The sequence below is a fragment of the Trichosurus vulpecula genome, chromosome 7 (assembly GCF_011100635.1).
Source record: "Trichosurus vulpecula isolate mTriVul1 chromosome 7, mTriVul1.pri, whole genome shotgun sequence".
Lineage (NCBI taxonomy): Eukaryota > Metazoa > Chordata > Mammalia > Diprotodontia > Phalangeridae > Trichosurus > Trichosurus vulpecula.
The window spans coordinates 9994002-10019621 of record NC_050579.1 but is presented as its reverse complement, the minus strand read 5'-3'; the positions used below and the strand labels follow the sequence as shown (position 1 = coordinate 10019621).

At 49.6% G+C, this 25620-nt stretch overlaps 2 protein-coding genes across 6 annotated transcripts in view; one reads left to right on the top strand and one right to left on the bottom strand.

The window, feature by feature from the left end:
• The window catches only part of LOC118856516 (collagen alpha-2(VI) chain-like), a 115150-nt gene extending 110339 nt beyond the window's left edge, over window positions 1-4811 (top strand). Inside the window, 3 exon segments of the mRNA XM_036766832.1 lie at window positions 4198-4419; window positions 4422-4539; window positions 4541-4811. Of these exon segments, the coding sequence (XP_036622727.1) occupies window positions 4198-4419; window positions 4422-4539; window positions 4541-4793 (593 nt within the window). The 3' untranslated portion in view covers window positions 4794-4811.
• Window positions 4812-9574: 4763 nt separating this feature from the next.
• On the bottom strand, window positions 9575-21850 carry LOC118857162 (proline-rich protein HaeIII subfamily 1-like). 5 transcript variants are annotated; one of them, XR_005010909.1, is made up of 4 exons: window positions 21518-21613; window positions 16542-16581; window positions 14119-14306; window positions 9575-9830 (listed from the first exon to the last, which is right to left on the bottom strand). XR_005010909.1 is itself a non-coding variant. In XM_036767809.1 (4 exons), the coding sequence occupies exons 1-4, from the start codon at window positions 21831-21833 to the stop codon at window positions 9758-9760; spliced, it is 306 nt and encodes a 101-aa protein (XP_036623704.1). In that variant the 5' UTR covers window positions 21834-21850; the 3' UTR covers window positions 9575-9757. The 5 variants fall into 5 exon arrangements, 4 of the variants coding, with proteins under 4 accessions (XP_036623704.1, XP_036623701.1, XP_036623700.1 ...); XM_036767809.1 differs by lacking the exon at window positions 21518-21613 and adding an exon at window positions 21829-21850; XM_036767806.1 differs by having other exon boundaries at window positions 21514-21588.
• Between the last annotated feature and the right edge of the window lie 3770 nt (window positions 21851-25620).

Below are 25620 nucleotides of genomic sequence, written 5' to 3'. Positions count from 1 at the left end.
CACCCTTCACCCTGATGCCAATCAACATATTTGACATACTGTGGGCATAGCCTGGAATGTAGGTGATGAGCAAGAGTCCCCTGACCACTCTCCAAGTCCAGTGTGGCAGCTATGACCAGGAAATGCTGTAGTTCTCTGATTTGGCTGTGGTTTTGTAGACTCATAGTGCAAAATACTCCTTGGTGCTCAGAATAGAGTAACAGCAGTGAGGGTGGTGACTCACTTTCCAGTGCTAAGCATTCTTCCCTGGAGCCTCATTGGCCCATTTTTGCAATGCTGCTCTTTGTGGATTTTCCTGCCAGGTCAGAGAAGAAAGTAGGTGTTCACTATGGTTCAGTTTGGCCATTTGTGTTTTTGTATACCTTCTCCACCTGGTCTCCGTTGTGACTGTCTGTGATTTTTTTTCTGTGTTGTGTTCTTTTTGCTGTTTTACTTCCTTGGTGCTACCTTTGAATCTTGAGCAACATGCCTCCCCCAAAGTGAGGGTCCCTGAAGGGAGTCACTGGAGGGAGCTCTGACCCATACCCCTATCTGTCATTATTGGGTGGGAGTTCCCCCTATGGTGATACAGAGCACAGTCTTGCCACCTTGTTGGTCAGTCTTCATGACCTGCTGGGGCTCCCCAAAATGTATCACCTGGGAGCAAGCCCCTGGTCATGACCTTCACTCACCTTAGCCAGACTGGTCCTCAGACAAAGGACACACAGTCCCCATTGGGGCTCCGCTGGGGTCATTGCTGGCCCCATACTCTAGGCCTTTCCAGTTTGGGTGGACTTGTCAGGACTTGGGCTCCACTGAGATAGCCTTCGAGAACCCAGGATCATCTCCAACCTGGGATGAGGGCTTAATGGTGAACCACAGATCCTCTGATGTGGAAGGGACCTCCAAGCCAATCTGTGCCTGACCAAGAATCCTTTCTATAATAACCCCAACAAGCGGACATCCAGCCTTCACTGGAAGACCATCCCAGAGAGGAGGCTCGCAACGTCCTGGGGCAGCTTGTTCCATGTTTGGATGGCATTCACTGATGGGAAGTTGTTGACATCCAGCCTCAAACTGCCTCTTAGCAGCTTCCATCCCCAGCTTAGTTCTCTCTGCCCTCTGGGACCAAGCAGAACATTGTCCACATTGTCCACACTGACAGCCGTTCAGATACTTGAAATCTGCTGTCCTATCTGCCCAAGCCTTCTCTTCTCCAAACCCAACATCCTCAGTTCCTTCACAGGCTGTGTTCTCAAGATTCTGCATAATCGGGGTCAGTCCCCTCTGGAAGTTTCCTGGCTCGTCAATTGTTACAATTAATGAGGGGCTAAAAGAATCTTACAGTAGGGATGAAACCAGGGGCATGTGAAGAGTGGTCCTTTCTCAAGGAAGGACAGCCCAGGGACTCGTCCTCATGTCTTCCTTTGCCTGCATGTAGCTTTGTATGTGAACCTCTTTGTCTCTTATATGTTCTATGTACATGAACATGTTGATAGAAAATGCTCCTGAACCTCTGGCTGTCTGGTTACTGAGTGTCTCTCTTGGGGAAGCCATGTCTTGGCTATGTGTCTTGTGGGTTCAGGGCCCCTTGAAAGAAAATGATGAATGGGAGGATGCTTGCATGGCATTTCCCTAGGGGAAGGGCAGTGTCAAGGCTGCATCAGGGAGGGTCAAAGGATGAGGACAACTGAAGCCAGCTTCTCCATCCAATGCTGACTCTTAGGCAGACATTGAGTCTTTCATAAGCTCATTAAAAATAAGGGTGTCTGAGCCTATGGGAATGCAGGGGACAGGATGGAGGTGGTCCTCCTGCTGCCTTCCACGGATGCTGAGCTAAGCCCAGTTAGATTTAGCACAAGGAGATAAAGAACTCGAAAGCCTGAACCATTGGCCAGGCAATGATGCCTGAGCCCTGACCAAGCTGCTCCCATTCAAAGGATTCCCATCAAAACAGTGAGGGGAAGAGGTTACGGAGCTCATTGTGTAGGGCATCATCTGAACCTCATCGGATCGCAATGACAGAGGCCAAAGAGGTGTTATTTACAGAGGAGAAAATTGGTTCAAAGAGGGAGGTGGCTTGTCCATGAGCACACAGCTCTTTACAAACAGAACCAGGACCCGATGGACCCAGGTTTTCTGACTCCAAGCCTCTTGCTCTTTCCACCACATCAAATATCTGAGAGTTTGGGAATCTTTCTACAGGGCCAACAGAAAGGCCAAAGATGGATGGGTCTGATCATGGTCCCATAATTCCATTCAATTACAGTTCCCGGGATAGATAGAGTCATTGGCTTTGGGGGTCATCTCATCTAATTGCCTCATGTTACAGAAGAGTAAATAGGTGCAGCAAAGAGAAGCTAAGCATAGGTTTTCTGATTTGGAATCAAGTATTCTGTCTTCTCTGTGGCCCTAACAATGTCGACAGCCAAAATGCAGGAAATACAGCCATTATTCCCAGTGTGGAAAGGCCTTCTCTACCCTCCCTCCCTTTCAAGGAGGCCATATTCTGCAGAGGTGAATTGGAAAGAGAATCATCAGAGGTAGCTTGCTTTAGTGGATAAAGTGTTGGCTTCAGAGGGAGGAAAACCTAGATTCAAATCCTGCCTCTTACACTTACTGGCTGTGGGACCTGGGATGGGACAGGGGAGTTGTTCATCCTCTCTTTGCCCCAGGCTGCCTACTAAGAAGATGTCAGGTACAGAGTAGGTATCAGTCTGCATGGGCAGAGGGAATTTCCCACTGGGAGCTCCCTCTACCGGAGCTCCCTCTATCCATGAAATTATAGGCATAATTTTAAAAAGACAGATTCACCCTACTTCTGGAAGATAATCAACTAAAAGGCAAGAAAAAAATCAAAGTGGGGAAGAATGTGTTCTCATTCCTGAGACACGAATGAGCTCCATTGAAACATATCAGTGCTCCTGTCTCTCTTGACACATTTCTATTACATCAGAAGGGATACAGAAGCCACACATAGCTGTCTTTACTATCAGGTTAAGATGAAGATAGGGGCAGCCTGGAGGGAGAAAAGTAACCAGAGGGGAGACTGAGGATGGACAAAATTGGGAGAACGACTTTCCTGGTTGACAGATTTGGCAGCTGGGGAATGAGATGATTTTGTGTATTCCTGTACCTATTTCCTCCCAGCCCATCACCCAATGGCCCGATTTTAGCAAGGCAATGGGACCCCAAAGCTTGAGGACATCTCCCTGGTCATGTCCTGGTAATGGCTTAGAGCATTCTGGCATTCCTCCTATTGTTTTGTGGGTTCCGAAGTGTATCCTAGCTTTAGTTTTATTGCTGGAACTAAGAGAAGACCTTTGTCTTCGCACATAGTAGGTACTTGAGAAATACTTCCTGGGTTGACTTACATTGATTGGAAGGTTGTATGTAATAAGAACAGAGATGAGTAGCTGGAAATTGGACTGACCCACTAGGAATTGCTTAGAGGGCCTCTTCTAGACCATTGGCCACTGGCATGTTTGGGGTTTGATTGGCTAGTGAGGGGAAGTGGGGAGAGGATGCTAAACAGGACAGTTGAGGGAAATACCATTTGGGATGGGATGGGTATGTTTTAGACTGGACCTGTGATTTAGTCCTGACGTGGAAGCTCCTTTTGCTGATGCAGACCAGCAATTTGTAAGAAAAGTATAGTCTTGGGGAGTCAACTAGGGCACTGAGGGGTTAAGTAACCTTCCCATGGGTGTCAGGGGCAGGATTTGAACCCAAGTCTTCCTGACTCTCCACCACAGACTGTTGCCTCTCAATGACAGGTCCCCTAAAACATTCATTACATTTTCAGGAAAAGTAGATAATGTATGATGCCAGGTAATACCTGCTGACTCAGAAATGGGCTGTGCTCTAGCACCAGATCTCTGCCTCGCTTGTCTTCCATGAGGCTGAGTGATGGCCCCAGAACTCCTTGTCTAGACTCAGGCAGTGAGGACAGGGAGGTGGGCTTGGCACCATGAGAGGAGAGAGGGGTCTTCTGGCAGACATTTGTGGGCCTGGCTCAATCTGACCAGAGGTGATGCATTGCAGAGTTCTCTATCACATTCTCCAAGATCTTCCCATCTCCCCAACCATGCTTCAATAGCCTCGGCCCTCCCACGGAGGCAGGACTCTAGACATGACAGCTGGCTCTCTGTCCTCTCACTCCTGCTTGAGGCTGCCTTTCCTTCCTGCCCATCACTGAATCTTTCCTTTCCTTCCCAGAACTGTACGTAGCCCAGTGTACCCAACGGCCTGTTGATATTGTCTTCCTGCTGGACAGCTCAGAGAGGATCGGGGAGCACAACTTCCACAAGGCCCACTGCTTTGTGGTGGAGGTGGCACGGAGGCTGACCCTAGCCTGGCGACACAACAACCCCATGAATGCCCGAGTGGCCCTCCACCAGTAAGGACACGCGAGGGAGTAGGAGGTCATCTTCCCGCTCACTCCAACCTGACGGTGATCCACAATGCCCTCAGCAACATCCGATACCTCAACTCCTTCTCCCACAGTGGCACCGGCATCATACATGCCATCAATAACATCATCGTGGACCAGCAGGCGGGCCCACCGTAACGCTGAGCTCTCCTTTGTCTTCATCACCAACGGCATCACAGGCGAGATGAGCCTGAATGAGTCACTCCACTCCATGAGGAAGCAGGATGTCGTGCCCACCGTGCTGGCCCTGGGGAATGACGTCGACATGGACCTTCTCATGAAGATCAGCCTGGGGGATCGCTCCGCCATCTTCCAAGAGAAGGACTACGACAGCCTGTCCCAGCCCAGCTTCTTCGATAGGTTCATTAGATGGATCTGCTAGCTCTCACCCAAAGTTTCAAAAGGCACATGTCTCAAGCATTCCACCTCGCCCCCACCCCATCCTGACCCCAAAACACAGATGTCCACAGACCCCTGAGATGCGGTCCCACTCCTCTCCTCTGATTTCAGCCAGTGATGGGGAGCTCCGTCCCTTAGCCGAGAGGGAAGCGAAGATGGAGCACCCCTGCAGGCCAGGCAGGGAATGGATCTGGATTCTTCATGATGAACCACGAGCAGTAAATAGTCCTAAACTCTTAATGGTGCTAATCGAAAACAGGAACGCAGAAGGACTCCAAGTCATAGCCTAACCTTTCCAATGCTTCTTCAAGTACCAAGTAGTTCCGTACTCTGCGTGCGTGTGAGTGCATGTGGGGTGCATGGGTACACAGAGAGATCCATATCAGAGGCATTTTAGAGGGGAAACCTCAGTGTCCCCCTAAGATGAGGCACAAGTGGCTTCATGAGTCTCCAGGATGATCCCAGGGGGCTTTCCCTTCATCGTTCCCACACTAATCCTGATGAAATCCAGATTATTGACCTTCCAGTCCCATCTTTGAGATGGATTCTCATGTTCCCTTGACCACCCCCACACCCCACGTAGAGGTGGATGCAGAGCTTCCAGAAGAGTGACAGACAGAACAGATGCATAATCAGAGCAGCACTGATCAGTGCTGGTTGGAAGCCAGTCCCCCTCCAGTCCATCCCATGCACACAGCAGAATGCTTTTCCTGGAGTGCCGTGGTCCCATGATCGCCTCACCACCTCCCCAAACCAGGACCTGCAGGGCCTCTTTCATACCTTTTGCACCCATCATGAGCATCATGGGCTCCCATCCAAGACCACCGAGCAGGCAGACTGCCACCTGCAAAACCCTCGGCCCAGGGCCCTTATCCCTGCCCCCTCCTACCCCGCCTCTCCCCGCCTCCTCGCCAAGGTCCGAGATGAGGGAACTTGAGCTTTCTTCTTCCTTGCCCTTGCCCCGTCACCCCTTTGGAATCCAGCCCCAAGTGCCCATTTCTCATTGGATGGCTCTGTGCCTTCTTAGTGCTCTTACATTGCTTTCCCTGCTTGCTGGGAGAGCTACTCGGTGCCTTTCCTCCATCGGTGCTTCATCTGCCCCACCTCGATTTCAAGAGCAAAGATCCCATCATTCTCGTGTGGTGGAGGAGGGCTGCACACACTCGGTACCGCATAAGTGCTCATCTGTTGGCTCACCCCCAGCTGCAGAGAGCCTTGTGCTTCCCAGAGTGGTGCCCCTCTGCTCATCTCCTGCTCCCTCCGTGCACTTGGGTCTGCCTTCCCTCTCATTGCCACCATGTGCCCCCTCAGGAGTGAACTCAGGCCTCCCTCAGAAAAGGCAGCTATGGCCAGGCTGTTGACCTCATGCTGTTGCTGACCTGATGCTGTGTTTGCTATAGTTAGGACCCCCACAACATGCCTGCCACCTTTCTACAAATTCCATACGGGTTGCAGACCTCTTTCTTACCTCTTCTCTTGAGTGTCCTTGATCCCCTTCCATGAGAAGCTGTGGGATCCCATGCCTGCCCCCTTGTAGTTACATGTGCCACTGGGGGCATCAGGCTCAGCCACAGAATTAAAATCCAACACATTTCTTCCAGAAACAAACTTTGTGACATTTGACCAATAAACTTTTTCCTTGCCTCCCAATATAATGTGGCTTACAGTGTTTTGATTGGTTCTAGAGGGTGGCATGGGTATGAGACCCTGGTGATCTTTCCTTATTCACCTGCCCATCGGGGACCTAAACATCTGTGTTCTTCCCACAGTGAATCCTGGGTCACCCGGCTAAATAACCCAGAAATTCCATACTCCACCCTCATTTATCCACAGATGACTTATCCCCAATCTCATCCTTATTATCCTGTGTGTTAGATGCAGTGCAGTTAGGCAAACTCAGAATCAGTAGAATGACTAGATCCCAGAGGAGTCATTAACAACCGAGATGGTTTGCCTTGGGTAGAGGTCTTCAGTGTAGGGCCCCAGCAGTCTGTGCCAGTGATTCGGAAGAAGGCAGAGATGGCAGGCATGCTTATCAAACTGGCAGGTGACATGGAACTGGAAAGGAGAGCTAACCCACCCAAAGACAGGCCCCGCCAGGTAGGAATATGGCTTGAGTCTACTGAAATGAAATTTGAGACAAAAGTTCAGCACTTGGGTTCAAAAATAAATTTCACAACTACAGAATGGGGAAAGCCTAGCTAGAAAATGATTTCTGGGAAAAAAGACCTGAGAGGTGGTATGGACTATGAGCTCAAAAGGAGTCCGTGGTATGATATGCCCAGTGATGGAGCTAACAGCCTAAACCATACTATGTGGGAGAGGGTTCATGCTCAGAACACAGGAGGGGATAGGCTCACTGCTCTCTGCCCTGCTCAGAGCACATCTGGAGGACTGGGCTTGGTTCTGGGCATTGCTGTTTACTAACTGTGTGACGCTAAGCAAGTCACTTGACTTCTGTCTGCTACCATTTCCTCATAATAATTTCCTGATGATAGCACTTCCTTCTCTGGGTTGTTGTGAGGATCATATGAGACAATATTGTAAAGCATTTGGCAAACCTGAGGGTGCTATACAAATGCTGGTTATTGTTAGAATCATTAGCAGCAATACTAGAGAGAATCCCCCCAAAAAGAGGGGAGGAGCGAGACTGCTAAGGGTCAGATAGTCAACACGCATGAGAAATTAATGCAAATTATAAGACCAAGAATCATTTCCCAAAGGAGACAAGGTCAGAGAATATGAACAAATGATTCTCAAAGAAGAATCACAAACAATTTTTGACCACATAAAAGATTGCTCCAAATCACTAATAATTGGGAAAATGAACACCAAGACAACTCTGACTCTGCCTCTCACACAGGACTCACCAAACGGACAAAGAGAACAAAAGACAGAATGTGGGGATGTGGAAAGTGAATACATGTTGATGGGACTGGGAATGGGTCTAGTCATTATGGAAAGCAGTCTGGAATTATGCCTTTGAAAAAATAACTAAAATGTCTGTACCCTTTGACCCACCAATGGGTGTATATGCAAGGAGGGCAGAGATGGAAAAAGCCCATATGTGCCAAAATATTCAGAGCAACATTTTCTATGATAGCAGAGAACTGGAAACAGAATAGGTCCCCATCAGTGGGGAAGTGTATAAACAATTTGTGATGCAGGAATATAATGGAATATTACTGTGCGTTATAAAATGAGAAATACGGAGACTTTAGAGAAACATAGAGAGATCTAATGGAATTGACATAAAGCAGCAGAATCAAGAAGACCACAGAGATGAGTACTACAGGAATGTGAATGGAAAGAAAAACAAAACCGACCCCCATCATTAGAATGACTATGCTTCCCTCTGGAAAAGGAGGGAGAAATGCCCCCAGCCCTAAATGCCTCTTTGGCAGAGGGAAGGGATGATGATTCCAAAGCACAGATAGATTCTGCCCTCTGATTCCCATATAGCCCCACATCATCTTAATACACAAGGCAACTTTTTCTTTTTGTTTTGTATCTAGACTGTTCTTTTTGAATTATAGTCATGGGGCTCTTCCCACCAAGTATCAGGGAAGTATAAGAGATGAGTCTTTCCTCCTTGAGTTAGAATCTCTAGTTTGTGTTTCTTGTCATCCACACTTAATGCATTTATTTGTAGCTTTGAGTGTTACCACTGCCTACTTTCCTGGATGTTATTTCCTGTGAATTTCTATAGCGTTTTTCCTCCTACAATGGAGCTATTGCTTATTGCATGTAATGCTGTGTGTGTATGTGTGTGTGTGAGTGCAGTTCTCTACCTCTCTTTTTTAATTAAAGTCCTTTGAGGATTTTAATGAGATTTCCAAGTTTCCATTTTTACCATTAAATGTTCTTATCTTTGGCAAGGGGCTCACCATTTCCGTGTTTGAAAACTCTGGTTTAGAAATACAAATCCCACTCCCTGACGGCATCTCCTAGCATGGGGGCTCCATAATGGGACCTCAGATAACATGTCTTATCCAAATTTTGGCTCTCCCCTCATGTACAGATTAAGTGATTGTCTCAGATGAGTACTGATTAAAAAGCACACCCTTTGCCACAATGCCATGATCACTAGGAGCAGATACCAAATGGAAGAGGACAGAATTGTTTGGGGAAGAAAGAGAAGCCATGGGCAGAAATGGCAGGACATCAGGCTATGGTGATGATGTGGTGACTATGGACATGGCATATGAAGCAGCTTCAGCATCAGTGCCAAGGGTTCCTGAGCCACGCCAGGAGCTACAAAATGGGATGTGCAGGACCAGAAATAAGCTGGATGAGTACCAGGCATGTGGACATGAGCACAAATGGGCAGTTCTTCAATCACTAAGCATTTTCCATGCACTAAGTGCCCACTAACACGGCACCTAGACTCCAGGAAAACGAGGCCACAAAAGGAAGTGTCTGGATAGTGCCATCCCTGAGATTGCCAACTCCACTCACACTATTGAGACATCCCCTGCTAGTGGGGTGGTTTTTGTTCCTTAATGACTCGACTTAGAGTCAATCCCATTTCTGTTCCTTAAATTCTACATAACAAGTATGATCTGTCTTCAGATGCATAGTAAGTCTTTGTTGCTACTGGGCGAACTGAGTATTCCTAAGGGAAAACTAGAAATTCAACGAGTTCATATGTTGGTGGACAGATGCTTCTGAGTAGTCACAAACAGGAACTGTACCAATGTTATGAGAAAGAAGTTTCCCAAGACTAAACCTGGCACACCTGGCCATAATAAGAGCTGACACTCACACAGTGCTTTCTATTTATTAGCTCATTTCCTCCTCACAGCAATGCTATGAAATAAGGGCTTTAAGCACTCGCATTTGACAGATAAGGAAAGTGGGGCAGACAAGGGTAAAGCGGCTTTCCAGAATTCGAACCCAGATGTTCTCATCTGAATGCGTCTGATGAAAGTAGAGAGATCCAGGAACTCAGCTGAGCACACCAGTCACATGCTTGCTGTTTGCTGAATAAATGAGCTCAATTCCATGAAAGATGTAATCCCTGTAACATGAAATATAATGGAATGTCAGTAATAGGAAGGGTCCTTCATCACTGTCACAGCCTCTAAGTCCAGTGTGGTCTTCTAGAGGGAGTAAGAGTGACCATGATGAGGGTTTACTTGTATTCATCAATGGGGCTTCACTGGAGCATTGAGATGGGGTTGGGTTGTAGGTGGGAATTGTCTTTGGCACTGGTAGGGGAAGAGACTTATCCAAGGTCACACCACCCTTATGTGTCAGGAGCAGGACTCAAATCCAAGTCTCCTTGACCTTGATATTAGCTCTCTACAAATTACACCACACCACTTCTCTTTTATTGTGTTTTTGGTCAATCTTCTTTGCTCTCACAGAGTGACTCAAGCATCATCTCCATTGTGTAGACAAAGGATAGAAAGTAAAGCAGTTAATTCAAAGGATCAGGTCTCCCAGAAAGTCTGAACAGACATGTAACTTGGACACAGAGCCCCAGAATCTGAGTTCATGGCTTACTTAAGGTTCTCCAGAGATTGGAACCCCACCCCCCCAATCCAAAGAATTTGTCAAACTCCAGGTTTTGTATTTATTTGTCCTCTCCCCTTATTTTAAGAGCAGCCTATCCTGGAATATTTGCCCACCATCTCCTTTCTCTGTCCATTTGCATAAAGCTTGTCCACCTCAAAGGACAGGCAAGACCATGGGTCTGGCTAGTAAGCAGGGGGAGACTGAAGAAATCACAAGAGTTGGACCCACAGGGAAAGAGCAGGGGCATAATCTGGAAGTCCTTTTGTCCTTATCCTGGACAGGGGAGGTAACATTGAAAAGGGGAAGCAAAGAGGAAGAAAGAAGAAAGAAAAGGAAAAAGGATAAAGAAGAAAAAGAAGGGAACATAGGGGAAGAGACAATGAAAAAAGGAAAAGGATGGAGGATGAGAAGAGGCAGTTGAACTGGATTGCCTCTGAGGTCAGAGAAGGGAGGAACAGAGAGAAGGATGTCTCCCCCAATCTGTGGTCCTGCCTTGGTCTGTAGGACACAGTCTAAGGAGCAAATAGACAGCCCAGGTTTATGGGGAGTGGCTTCCCCTGGGACAGCCCCTATACTCAGGACTGCCTTAGGATATGAGCTAAGACTCGTTCTCTCTAGAAGTGTAAGAAAAGTGCCTCCTGCTACTGGGATCTTGCACTCCAGAAGCCAAAGCCTCCTGGGGGATAGTGCTATAATGAATGTTCTCAGGTCTCTGGGATGGGGCAGTGAGCCAGGAGGGTGACCCAGGCCCTCAGAATGTCCCTGGGCTCTTCATCCCACAGGATAGTCTCTGACTCAAGGGTTACATCAGAAGAAAAAGCCATCAATGAAATCTTATCAGAGCTCCCAGAGGAGCCCACAGACATGGTCACATTATAATTTCAGTACAGACTGATTAATTCATTGTGGGAGAGCAGGAATAGCAGGAGCACACCCAGCCATGGGAAGAACTGCAGGGCAGTGGTCAGCTGATCTGGTTGCTGGCCCCTCCATCAGGCCCCCCTGGCTATCTGTCACACCTCAGTCTGAATCAGAGTCTGAACCAGATGAGTGGTGATGATGGTGCTGAAAGACAGAGGTGTTCTTAAGAGCCATCTGGAAAAAGCTTGGCCTGTCCCTTGGACCATTAAAGACGGGATCACTCTGGGTGCTTGCTCTCCCAGAGGTCAATGGGAACCCAGAATCTGGAAGGAAAGGGACAGGGAGGGGCAGGGAACGTTCTCTCAGACCTGATCTTTGTTTCAGAAAAAGACTGAGCTGGACCCCTTAGGGCATGGGGCATTAGGACTGGGAGAGACTTCAGGTAGTCCAACCCCCAGATCTTACAGATGAGGAAACTGAGGCCTGGAATGGGGAGGTCACTTGTGCAAGACCCCAGGCCCTCTTTAGTTTGATGGTTTGCCTAATGAACCGAATCTCTGAATTCTAACATTTCTCAGACCAATTCTGGTCAGTTCAAGACAAATGTTTACTGAGGACTTGCTCAGTGCTATGCCTTCTAGTGGCATGAAGATGACCCTGGGGACGTAGTGGCTTTGCTGGTGGAGCACAATCCCTGAATGTCCTTCCAAACTGGAAAGACTCAGATTCTAGACCAGTGAGGGACAATGGGTCTGGTGCCTGAGACTCATCACTAGGTTATCTAGAGGGCAATGAGCACTTTGGTCATGGATCCTCTCAACAATCCATATGTCCAGTTATTGCTGGACTCTGGCCATTGAAGGGAGAGCAGCTGGATTCTGAAGGGATTGAAGTGCATATGTGGCACTGTGCTCAGGACTGGTGATAGGAGGAAACAGCTGGTACCCACTCTTAAGAAGCTCACCACTGAAAAGGAAGGATTCTGTATGTCTAGGAATAGGTAAGAAGCAAGGCATAGATGGACAAAAGAGCAGCCCAGACAAACTACTCCCAGAACAGCTGAGGCAGGAGGCAGACCAAACTCCTGGGTAGGACCAAGAGGGCTTTGTGGGCCCTGAGCTGGACTGGGAAGTAAGGAATGAGTTTCAGGGGTATGGGCCTATGAGGTCATGAGCCACACAGGCACACTGAGACAGGGGCAAGGGGCAAGATGAGAGCAGAGTGTGAGAAAAGGAAACAAGACTCAGTCTGGGAAGACCCACTGGAAAGAGAATGCAGAGGGAGGGTTGAAATGTCAGAGGGCAAGGGGGTGCTCTGAGAGACAGTCGAGTCTTCAGGAAGAGGGCCAGGAAGACTTGGGGGCCACATTCCCCTCCCCTGGTCCATATGCTGCTGAAGTGCTCAAGGGAGCTCTAAGCTTCAAGAAGGGGCCCACTGGCATTAGTAGGGGGAGTTACCTCACCCAGGAGCTCCCCAACCTCTCTGGCTCCCTCCCTTTCCCTAGAGGCAATAGGGAGACACCAGAAGGTTCTGAGCAGTGTGGTGACGTGGTCGGTTCTGTACATGAGGAAGACTAGATCATAGAGAGACATCCAAGAGGGGAAAGACTGGAGAGTGATCAGGAGGCCACTGCAGTCACCTGGGGGATCAGCACGGTGGCCATAAGGCATGAGAAAGGGATGAAGGTCAAATGGACAGAGTTTAGGGATGCATGGAGAGGGCAATAAGAAAAAAGAAGAAGAATCAGAGATGGTGCCAACATTAAGAACCTGGCTCCTGATGAAAACGAAAAATGAAGGAGAGTAGGAAGAGAGGATGGTGGCGAAGAAGAGAGAAGCTCAGTCTGAAATGTCAGTAGGACATTTGGGAAGAAATGGAGGTCTGTACCTCCAGGGAGACATCGTGAAGGACTCGTGAATTTGGGAATCGTCCTCAGAGAGGCGAGCGATCATCACCTCCCTCATAATGTACAAGATCTCCAAAGGGGTTTGTAGAAGACAGAGGACAGAGTCTGGGAGACTGCCACCCCAACCAATAGAGGGGAGGAAGCAGCAGCTAAGCTCTCAAGAAGAGAGACAAGCAGCAGCCGGGTCACAGGAAGCAGGGTCCATTGTAGGAGAAGGGTAGAGGATGGGCACCACAAAAAAAAAATCCTCAGGAGTTCAGAACAGAAAGGCCCCTTGTGACCTGGGAGAGGGCTGGCCAGGGGTGGGGGAGGAAGCTCTCTCTCAAAAGGCTGAGGACAAGGGGATGAGGCAGCAGGTGCATCACGTGTAGTTTGTGTGTTCAGGAGTTCACCAGTGAAGGCAGGAAGACAGACTGAGACAGAGAGACAGAGATAGAAACAGAGAGATACAGAAACACAGAGACAGAGGGAGGGGGAGAGAGAGAGAGAGAGAGAGAGAGAGAGAGAGAGAGAGAGAGAGAGAGAGAGAGAGGAGAGATAGAGAGAGAGAAGAGAGAGAGAGCACCAGGGTAAGCTGTGTCTTTTAGGTTAAGGGGCACATTCTATATTCCTATGGCCCTTCAGATCCTGTGGCCATCATGTCTCCCCCAACCCCAGCTCCTTCCCCTCCCCCTCCATTCTCCAAGGCATGATCTTGAAGTCTTTCCCATCCTTATCAGGCAGTTCGGGGAAGGAGCCTGCTGGGTGGGTCCTTGGACCCAGCATGTGGATTCTAATCCCATTTCAGACACATGTAGCCTTAGGTCAAATGACCTTTATTGAACCTTTCTCCAAGCCTCCATTTCTGTAAAATAGGAAGAACCATCCTTGCCCTACCTACCACCCAGCAGGTGCTTAATCGATCTGTGATGAATAGGAATGAAGTCTCCCGGTAAATACAGCACCAATATTTCTATTGCCTGCTTCCTTCTGAGGACATCAGCTCTATGAGAATTGCCTTAGACTCACTGTGGAGACTCACCTTATACTGAATATGCTTCTGACGGCCGCCTGGAGGAGGAGGAGGAGGATGGCCGCCAGGTGGTGGAGGAGGGCCGTGCGGTCCTCCTGGGCCCTTTCCTGGGCCGTGTGGAGGACCGCCGGGGTGGTTGTGGCCATGAGGGGTGGGGCCGTGAGGGGGGTGCCCACCTGGCCCCGGGGATGGCCCTCCTATTTTTAAAAAGAAGGACGCTGGTTAGACAGTTTACAGTTTCCTTCTCTTCCCACCTAAATAAATTCACCAAGGCCCTGGCTTCACAGCACAGACCATCACAGGAGGCTGCCTGCCACACAAGGCCTACTAAGCCACAGGAGGCTGCCATGCCTCAGGGCACTGAGGGAGCATTTGGAAGCCTCTGGGGAATCCTTCCTTGGCCTCCCTGTCTAGACCAGGCTTATATCAGCCACAGGGGCATGTGCCCATTCCAAGAATTATACTGTTCTTCCCGACCACAACAGGATGATGTGCCTGGAAGACAGCTAAGGCCCTAGAAGAGGAGCTAGAAGCAGCCTTGGAGGCCTCGTAGTATATGCAAATCCCCATTTCACCGATGAGAAAACTGAGGCCCAGGCAGGAGAAGGGACTTTCTTAGGTCAACCAGGGACCAAGTTGTCAGAAGCAGGATGGGGAGCCAGACGTTCTGACTCTAGAGCTGTACTACATTGTTTCCTTAATAAATGATGGTTTTAAAAAACTAAAATAATAAATGAGGTTTGAGGAATGAGTTCATCACCCATCCACAAAGGCCTTCAGAAAAGCATTCTTTCCTGTAGAAGTGACACAGCACAAGGAAAAGAGCGATGGTTATGGAGTCAGAAGATCTGGGTTCGACTCCTGACCACCATTTATTAGCTAAGTGTTAGAAAGTAAGTCACATCATCTGTTTACTTATTGGCAAATGGACCCAAGCTGGACCTTGGAGACCTTGACACGAGGCCAAAGATGCAAAGTTCCTGCACCAAGTGGTTGGAAGCCACACCAACCACAAACCACAGATGACCGAGGAGAACACTGGGTCTTCCTGTCCAGCATCCTCAGCCTCCATGCGGACGTGTCCTTCCACAATGTAAAGTCTGTTCACTCTGTCTTGTCTATTCACCCTCTTGCTACATCCCAGTGCAGGGCAGGGGAACCTGGGTCCTCAGGGATAAAGCTACTGGAGCGCAGCTCTGGAAAGCTCTCTCCAACCGGAAGGGCTCTGAGACCAAGCCCAAGGCTGGACTGGCTGGACATGGGCTGCCAAAGGACCGGCCCAGCCAAGGGTAGAGAGGGTGCACACCAGGGTGGCCACCGTGGAAGACTATTGGTAAACGGCAGTTTATCACAACAGGAAGAGAAGAGGATTTAGAAAAGACCCCTGGTTCCAAAGCCTGGCTTCCCCAGCTAAGATCTTCTGCAAAAAGCCTTCCCCGATCCCCCTTAATGCTAGGGCCCTCCTTCTTTGGAATTCCTCCAACTTATTCCATACCTTGGTTGTTTATACATAGCTGTTTGCCTTTTGTTTCCATTTAGACAGTAAGCTCCCTGAGGTCAGGAGCTGTCTTTTAGCTTTCCTTGTGTCTCCAGCACTTAGCACAGTGCCTGGCACATAGTAGGCCCTTATTAAATGTTTATTGCCTGATTGGCCTTGCCACTTACTACCACTTTGACCCTGGGCAAAACATTTAGCCTCTTGGGCTTCAGTTTCCCCATATGTAAAGTGAGGGGGGTTGGGCTAGATGACCTCTGAGATCCTTCTGGCTCTAAAGCTCCTAAGTCTGGGAGGGGGACTGAGATCTGCATGGGTGGAGAGAGGGAAGACTCCCTCTTCCCCTACACCCAAGAAATCACAAGTCCTGGAAATTTAATAACATGGTGGTGCTGACTCTGAAAAGCCAGATCCAAGATCATCACTGGAAAGTTGCTTTCTAAATGTTGGAGAGTTCTGCAAGCATCAACATCCATCTTTTTGGGACTGGGCATGTCCATTCAGTGGGATACAGAGCTCCCAGTGAGGAAACTCCCTCTCCCAATGCAAATCTGCTCATTTGACAGCTAGGAGCTGGAGAGCAGGTGTTCTTGGGGATCCATGGAAGGGGCCTGTGAACTTGGGTGGAAAAACAGCTCTGCCTTTCTTTCCCAAGGTCATACAGCCAAGATGTGTCAGAGAGGCAAATTGAACTCAGTTCTTCTGGACTCCAAGGCCACTGTCTAACCATCATTCTGCACGAGAGTACCTCATAATCTGGTATTGGGTGGAAATTATTTTTAAAAATTCCTTACCAGCTCATGGATGGCCTTCCTTATGGTACCCCAAAACCATTGGTGATCCCCCTGAATTTGCCAACTTCCAATCACTACTACATCCCTATATGAACTTTGTGGCCCTTGCACAGAGAAGAGGAGGTAGATGTTTGAAGCCATACCTGGACCGGGATTCCACATTTCTGCCCCTCCTTTTGCTGCCTAAAATACAAAAGGACATGGTAGTTATTAGGATGTGAAATTCTCTTCATCGCCCTCTGAATTGCCCCCAGTTGAATAATGTCTTATGCACATGTCTTTCAAAGGCCCCTCTCTCAGTAGCCTCTTGAGGATACATCTAATCTGATCTTTATAACCAGTGTTTTCTAATGTTTGTCACTTGGAAATGTTCAGGACAAGTCTTCTGTGACCATGGATGACAACTGGAATAAAGGAGACAGACTAACATGTGTCGCAATAGAGAAGGAAAGAACACAGTTGACTCTGTCCGTTGTTGGCAACTCCATCACTGGGTCAATTATCATTCCCATATTACAGATGAAGAAACTGAGGCATCCACACTGGTAGTATTGTTGAAAATACACCCAGTTCAGCAGGTTCTTTCTGGGTCCTCCAATTCTGCCAGTTCCCTGGAAAGTTATTGAAGCAGTAGCAGTTGGTAATAAGGACCTCAAGAGGGAGAACTCTTTCCAGGTTGGATCCATCAGTAAGTCAGCTGCACTTGCCCATTCACCTTATGTCAGGAACTGGATGAACCAGCAGATGGCACCACCAATGCTGAGATGCTTAGAGTATGGGTGCTAAACCAGAATGTGCTGGCAGGGCTCCTGTCTGGCAGGACCATGATACCCACTCTTGTGTCTCTGAGGAGTCTGCTCCCTTTTCTCTCCAAGTGTGTTTCACACACCATCCCCAAGATCTAGACTTCACCCATGGCTTACGTCAATCTCATTTTCTTATCCACAAATAATAGGATATGCCCCTACTATGGGGCCCACTGGTCTACCTCAACTGAGCCTGGTAAGCAGTCCTCAGAGATCTGGCACCAGAAGGTCCTTAGTCTCTGCTGCAGCTTGGCTCATGGACTGCTGTCCAAGGAAGCTCGATCTGAGACCGCAGCTGTGGCTCGAGAAGCAGAAGAGGATAGAAATAGGAGGAAAATCACAAGTAGATTGGAGATAGGAATGTGGAATCTTGAGTGCTTGAGGGAGTGTGAATGGCCACATGGAGGAAGTGGATCAGAGAAGAGGCTCCAGGTCACCTGTGCTCAAGGTGGACCATGGGAGTGTTTGTAAGGACTGGACCAAGCCTCCAGGCATATGCTGAAGAGCAGTGCTGGCCACATGTCAGGGGGTAGGGAAGCTGAATTCACCCTCCTTGGAAAGTCCTGACCTGATGTAAAACCTCTCCCTCCCCCATTGTGGACTTTGAAACCTATTTCTGCCCTCCCCTGGGATATATTTATTTCTATATGGATGTGGCATTTCCTCTGAGAGAATGTATCCCATGAGAGCAAGAACTGTTTCTCGTTTGTATCTCCACCACCCAGCACAGGGCTTGGCGTGTAGTAGGTGCTTAATAAATGCTTGCTTTTCGATTGATGCTTGAGGATTGAGCCAGTGTGGTGCAGGCTTAGGGAGCTCTTACCGAGCTGGAAAAGCTCCAAGTACTGGCCAGCCATGGTCTACATCTGTGGACCAGGCCGCCTGAATTTGGAAAGGCTCAATACCAGAATCATTTTGGCCACGGCAACTGACAAGCATTTAAGTGCCTACTGTGTGTCAAGTCCTGTGCTAGGCCCTGGGGATATGAAGGCAAAGATGGAGAGACAGTGTACACACATAGATACAAGATGCAGAGAAGGGGATTAGGAGAGGGAAAAGACCATCTATTGAGGCATAGAAGGACTGCAATCTGTGTTGATGGAGGGTACACCCAGGCTGATGGAACCACAGATGGCACCCAACCTGGTCCTGGCCCAGCTAGGACAAATCACCTCAGGAAATTCCTGTGAATTCCACCTTGCTGCCTGGGCCCCCAGGGGCAAACTCTGAAGATGGCAAAGTTGTGGCCCTCATCCCACCTCTCTCCGGGAACTGCTGACCCCAGGGACCCAGGGCCTTCCTGACACTCATCCTTACCCTGGCCACCTCTCTGAATATCTCCTCTACCCACCTTCAAGTCTGCCTGCCCTTGACCATGGGACCAATCTGACAAATCAGGGCCTACAACCCCTTCCAGCTCACGATGCATTAACAGTGAGGGAGCAGCTGCCCTTTCTCTGCCAAGGAAGGTGAACTTTGGACTGGAAAGCACAGAATAAAGGCTTGGGCCGAGATAAGCAGGGAAATAAGCAGCTGGGCACACCCAGCCCGGGTAAGCCACACCCTCCCACACTGAAAGAGCTGGCAGGGGTGAAATGTTGAGGCCCATGTCCTACAGGGCTGTAGAAGGGCAAGATGGTCCAAAGTGGGAAGAGAATGGTTTTCTGCACACTCTCAGGCAGCAAACTCAAACTTGACTCCCAGAAAAATCCCAGAACACATTATTAAAGGAATGGTCAGTGAGCCACAGAAAAGGCAGCAGAGATCCCACAGACCTGTGTGGCTTCATCACAAACAGGCCACACCAAGAGGATCCGGGTCCCTTTTCCAACCAGGTTCCTGAGAGATGGGTGAAATGCTGGACACAGAACTGACCTGAGTTTAGCAAAGTGTTTGATTGAGTGTCTCCTGCTTTCCTCGTAGACAAGATGGAGACGGCCTGCATGATGAGTCATTCAGTCAAGCCAACCAGAAGGACTGGTTCTGTGTTCTGATTAACTATTGATCAAATGACCAGGCCCTGTACTGTCAGCGTATCACGATCATCTCAATTATTACGTCATTTCACCAAATGAGATAACGGATGTAAATCACTTTGAAAACTATATAGCGCTATATAAATGTTATGTATCACTACCGTTATTCCCATTTTGAAGTTAAGGAAAAAGGAGGCCCAAGGTGGGGAATAGATTGTCCAGGCCCACAGATAAAAGTGCCACAGTGTGGAAGTTTAATGTGGGCTTTCCACCTCTGGACCTAGATCACTTTAGCCTGGACCCTGCAGCCTCAGGACAGGCAAGTTGACAGCAAGTTTGGGACCTTTTGTAGTGGGAGGGGACATGAGGAAGAGGCAGGTTATGGACTGGCTCAAGCCAAAGGTCACCCTCGCCACAGCCACCAGGCAGAGGGAGGAGAGGGCTGAGGGGCCAGCCCCTCCTCCAGCTGATCTCTAGCCAGGAGTCAGGAAGAACTGGGAATGCTGAGCTGACCCTGGTGCTCAGGGAGTCCACACTGGTCCAGACTCCAAGCGTTTGGCTCAGGGACTTCAGGCATTGATGATGCCAGTTGTTTATCTTTCACCTGAAAGAAAGGAGCATTCATCTCCCCATTCCCCTGGCACCAGGCATCGAAGGACATTTTTACTGAAGCTGAGGGAGCCCCTTCACCAAAGCAATGGAGCTCCATGAATGTCCCTCACATTGGAAGGAGCTCGGGGCACTTTGGGGCCCTAGCACACTAGCACACTTGTCTTGCAATCAGGAAGGCCTGGGTCTGAATCCTGCCTCAGGTGTTCACTAGCTGTGTGTCCCTGAGCAAGTCAATCCCACTCTCTGGGCCTCAGTTTCCCCATTTGTGAAGTGGGGTGTGGACTTTATGGCCTCCAAGGTCCCCATTTAAAGTCCTTTAAGCCGAGGAATTGAAGTTCATTCTACTGGATGGAGAAAAGGAATTTGACCAGGGCCTGGCTGTGCCTCCTAGTGCACCCACTGTCTCACTGCGGGGTCCTCTGTCCACGAATGCAGACCCCACACCCTCTCTGCCTTGGCAGACAGTCATCTTGCTCAGCTGCAGGGAACTGTCCCTCCCTGGGGAGCCAGCCCTCTGACCACAAGTCCCCCAAATCTCAGTGAGATTGGTCTTGGGCCAAGCTGAGCACTATCTAGCTTTGGGACTGGTTCTAAACCCTCTTACCTTGATGGGACCTGTCAGAGCTGGGCATCACTGGCCCATGCTTGGAGACCCCAGACTCCCCTCTCTGACAAACTGAGTCAGAATGGAAGGGTTCCACTTTCACAGAAAATAGCCTTTCTCAGAGCTCACAAAACCACCAGGTCTCTCTTCCCCAGGAAAAAGATAAGACCTCTACAAACCCCTGATTAACAGGATTTCACCTTGAAAAGGATCTCACAGGCCACCTGGTACAAGTCATACATCAACCTCCTCCCTGACATCCTAGCATCCCACCTCTGTCTGAATACATCCAGAGATGGGGAACTTATCACCTCCTGAGGAAGCCCATTCCTCTTTGGCACCATTCTCTTTGTTAAGAGGCTGTTCCTACCATCTGGCCTAAGTCGACCCTCTTTGAATGTCCCACCATTGCCCCTGGTTGTAGCCTCTGGAGGCTAATCCCTCCTCCATGTGATAGCCCTTCACATCCTGGAAGGCAGCCTTCACTTCTCCAAGTAAACACCCCGAGTGCCCTTCCCTGATCCTCCTGTGCTGTGGTCTCCAGTGCCCAGCCCATCCTGGGATTCTTCAAGTGGGAGTTACCCACAGGCCAGGCCAAGTGTTCTCTTCAGATGGTGCTGCTGTCTCAGAGAGCCAAGATAACAGCAGAAAGGGCTGCCCCCCTCTCCTGCCCCTGCCTGTGCCAGTGCAGAAACCTGCCAGAGACAGACAAACCACTGGAGACCCAACTTCTGTGTCTTTGGCTGAGCCTCGGTGCCAGGCATGAGGCTGTGCCCAGAGTAGGACAGCAGCAACCTTGGCCTTGTTGGACTGAGCCAAGCTCAGGGATTGGAAATTACTCAGCCCAATCTCCAAAATTTGGAGAAGGGAGACTGAGGCCCAGGGGGGGAAGGGGAGGCAGTCATGAAGGTGATGAGTAGCTGAGCCAGGGTGGGAAGCTAAGCCTCCTAACATAATTCTCTTTACATTGAAACACCCCCCCCCCCCCCCGTGCACCAATACTGTGTCAATGCTTCAAAGACCTTGCCATTCTCTAGATCCTCCCTCCACTCCTACAGATAGCAGCCCCCAATCCCCATGACTTTCACCCAATAATACAAATTAGATCCAGAAATACCTACGTCCCTTCCACAAAGTGATGAGAGCAGAGGCAGGACCAAGAACCTTCCTGCTCATACACTGACTTCCCCTTAAATGCGAGGGCTGGCCTTCAGAGGCAGCTTATCCCAGCCAATCAGAAGCCTCAGAAAAGAGGGCCCAGATGTGATCTGCTTACAGAAGGTGGACGCCCAGGCCATATACCCTTAGAAAAGATGAAGCAGGACAACCAGCCCCTGAATTATTCCTCTTTGATGCTCAGAGAGGTGTGTACCAGCAACGTCAATACCCGCACCCACCCAAGACATAGGGCATCTGATAAGAAGTGACTCACTCCATGGGCAGGCCCCCAGTGGACCCGAGAGGAGGCCGTATACCATCTGAGGAGAGAAGACACACTCTCAGTATGCTCACAAATGGAGGGTCAAGTGGAGAGGCCAAGCTGTGGAGCAGAGCAGCCAGGCCTGGGGAGGACCTTTACACAGAGACTTCTGTTGGGTTCAAATTGGGGAAAAGCCCTAAAATACAGTAAATAAGCAAAAAGCCATAAAAACTTAAACTCTGTGAAAGGCGGAAGCCCTTTGGTCTTTGGGCTTTATGGCGACCTATTTACAAATCGTAACTTAGATACTAAATCATAACTTAGACACTGAGTTAAAATTTAACACACTATATGACCTATGAAAGCCAATTTAAGAATATTGTGCCATATTATGTGACCAGGACATGATCAATGTACAAACTTGTGTTTGGACATAACATTGGCTTAATGTCCAGGCTCATTACTAAGCAGAAAATCAAAAATCTCCACCGATCAGGGGGATGCACCCTCCACCTCCTCCTAACTTTGTTTTCTATAATTATCAGGGACATCTGGGGGTTCTTGCGGAAGGGGGTCCACTAAACTGTCTGGCCTCCCCCAGACCAAAGATTGCCCTTGTTTGTAAGTATTCATAATGACTGATTAAACCACTCCTACGATCAATACTTGCCTCTTCCTCTGGTGCTAAAAAGAACACCTCACGATTATGGAGGAGGTACAGGGTCCCCAGGCAGGGGAGTTCCCAACCTTACAGCCTCCTTGTCTCATCGGAAAGGGGGAAATGCAGGCAGGAGCTCCCTTTCAATCAACAATCTGTGAAGGGGGTGACCGATATTTGCTGGAATGGACAGTCAGGAGACAGAGGGGCAGGCATCCGTGACCTTGGGCCTCCGTTTACTCACCTATCAAATCAAGGGGCTACAGGAGATGGCCACTAGGGTCCCACCCCATTCCAAATGCCATGCTCCTGAGTTCCAGCTGTGTGAGTTGGGGCAAGTCCTGTCCCCGCTACAGACCTCAGTTCTGTCCTATGTGAATGAAGGGGCAGGACTCAGTGGTCTCTGACCTCCCTTCCATCTCTAACAGTCTCTATGTCTGTGATGCTGAGCAGGGACTGCCTGCAACAGAACACTCCAGACCAAGACCAGCCCATTCCCTTCCCCCTTGAGGCCCAGCCCACTCCCCTGCCCTGAGCCCTTAGGAGGTTTCTCTGACCCACTGGATCCATGTTCCTTGACTTTCCACCGTCACTGTCCCTCCAAAAGCCTCTTCCAAGAGACCCTGCCCCTGTAACAAGTAAGCACATTAAAACAAAAAAGTGGGCAGCAGTGCCTGTCTTGACACAGATAACCCACTCTGCCATGGTCATCCCCCACCTGGGGCAAGCAGAAGCTCCGTCAGGGCAGGGACACTCTCTCCTCATCTGTATCCCCAGCATAGGGCACACAGTACAGCCTTACTCAATGCTTGTGACCTTGAAGTCACTTTCCCTTTTCATTATTCGAGGTCTCACAAAACTTGCATTTAGGGATAGGGTTCCTAACCCTCGCAACCCAGCCTCACTTCACTCTGAATCATTCAGAACAAGTCTTTCTAGGCTTCCTCATTTGAAACGCCATTAAGGTCTTTGACCATAACTTGTCCAATCATCCCACATGGATGGGTAATGCTTCTAGGTGGAGTTCTTTGCCACACCCTAAACTGCACTCTGGCTACTTCAGTGTGTCCCAGAGGGACTTGTCAGCTGACCCCTGGGGACAGTGATGGGGCTGTCTGGGGCTGCAAATTTCACCACGAGGGCTCCACTTGGGGACCAACCTCCTTGGGTCCAGAGCAAGGACCTGGAGTTGGGGCTGCCAGAGGGCAGCCTTGGGGGCTCCCCATTCGAGGCCCACAGAGCTAAGCTACAGGGAGCCCCTGCAGGAGGGGGCCCACCCTCTGGCCTCTGGCCCCAGCCACAGTAAGTGAAGGCCCCCACTCAGGAACCCAGGAACACCCCAGGGGCTTTCATTCGTGAACTCAGCATCCAATCCTGCCTAGGACACTCAGCAGCTGGTGACAGTAAGCAAGTCCCCCGGAATCCCAGGGCTTCCCTTTCCTCCTCTGTAAAATGAGGGGATGACCCCATGACCTCTAGGGTCTCCTCCAGATCTACCTCTGAATGTTCCTTGGATGGAGTCCAGTGGCCACAGACACATCTCCATTTCAGAAAGTTCAAGATGATGTGATATGGTTCATTAAGCACCAGCTTTGAGCCAGGCACCATACTGAGGATGCCCTGACAGAAGGGAAAGAAAGCCTGCCCTCCAGAAGCTTATATTCCAGGAAGGGGAAGCAGCACATTCCCAGGTAGGAGGGTCCCCCACATAGACACAGGTCTAGGTCTGAGAGGGCCCTCAGACCCCTTCATGGTACACATGAGGAAGCAGCCCACAAAGGTTAAGTGATTTGCCCAAGGTGACATGAGTGGTAAGTATCAGAGAGGAGATTTGAACTGGCTCTTCTGTCTCCACAACCACTGCCCCGTCTACCTCTCCCTGCCTACATGTGCTCAAAACAAAGACAGAATGATGAGAGGATCCACAAGGTGCGGAGAGGGGTTCAGGAAAGGCTTCTCAAAGGCTGAGCTCCTAGGGCTGAACCTTGAAGGGGTGTGGGAAGTAGAACACCCCAAATGTAACCCTCCTCCCCCACACACCTTCAGGCTTCTGCATTGGGGTCCCCCTCAGCCAAGCAGCTCTGGCCACCCCCTCCCCGATCCGGGGTGTGGATCGCTCAGCCTGAGGATTGTCCAAGGTGAGACAGACCTACCCTCCCTCTCCTTAGGGCGTACCCCATCGAGGTCAGTGCCTTCATCTGGAAAACAGAAATAAGGCCCTGCTGGGATGACTGCATGCTAATAAAATTAGATTGTAGGAAACCTGGGGTGACTCCTCTGAGCCAACCAGGATCATTGGCACTGCGAGTGACTGGGAGAAACCCACTGCTCAGGACAACTCCACAAACATGGGTTAAATGCCTACTGTGAGGGGCTGGGCATTAGGGGAGGCCCCAAGCCTTTGACTCTGAGACTCCAAGGATCCAGATGGAAAGGACCTTAGGGGCCACTGAGTCCAACTCCTGTATTTTACAGAATGGGAAACTGAAGCTCAAGAAGGTGAAGGGACTCGCCCCAGGTCACATAAGTGGAAAAAGGAGACCAAGAAGGTGGAGGAGAAGGGGAGAAGGAGAAGGAAGTAGGAGGAAAGTGGAGAAGAGGATGAGGAGGAGGGAGAAAGGTGTGGGAAAGAGGAGGATAGGAAAGAATGTGGGGGAGGAGAAGAAGGAAGAAGTGGGTGAGAGGAGGGGAGAGATGGAAATGGAAGAGAGTGAAGGGAGCAGAAGAGGAGAAGGAGGGAGAGGAGGAGGAGGGAAGGGGATGAGAGGATGGCACAGAGGAGAGTGAGGGTAGGGGAGGAAAGAGGAGAAAGAAGAAAAGGAGGGAGAGAAGGAGGAGGGAGAGAAGGAGGAGGAGGGAGGGGAGGAAAAGAACAGGGAGAAGGAAGAGAAGGAAGTGATCTGGTTTGAACGTGCAGTCTTTTACAAATTATGAAGATCAGCATTTCAGGATGGGGCAGTGTCACACTAAGTAAACAACCTTTGTCATTTAACAGGTCACTCTCAGGAGCACCTTATCTTCAAGTGCAATCACAACTTTATTTTTAAACCCTACCCCCCCTCCCCCTGCACTGTTATGTTCTGTTCTCATCCCTGAGGAAGAAGCAGAAGGGCTTATCTTTGAGCCAGGGACAGTGCACACATGGA

Coding starts and splice junctions, on each gene's coding strand:
- LOC118857162 (XM_036767805.1), bottom strand. CDS start 19,159: ATGACTCATCATGCAGGCCGTCTCCATCTTGTCTACGAGGAAAGCAGG. Junction 14,307..16,541: donor AATGTGGAATCCCGGTCCAG/GTATGGCTTCAA, acceptor TTTTAAAAATAG/GAGGGCCATCCCCGGGGCCA. Junction 9,831..14,118: donor AGAAGCATATTCAGTATAAG/GTGAGTCTCCAC, acceptor TTCATGTTACAG/GGATTACATCTTTCATGGAA.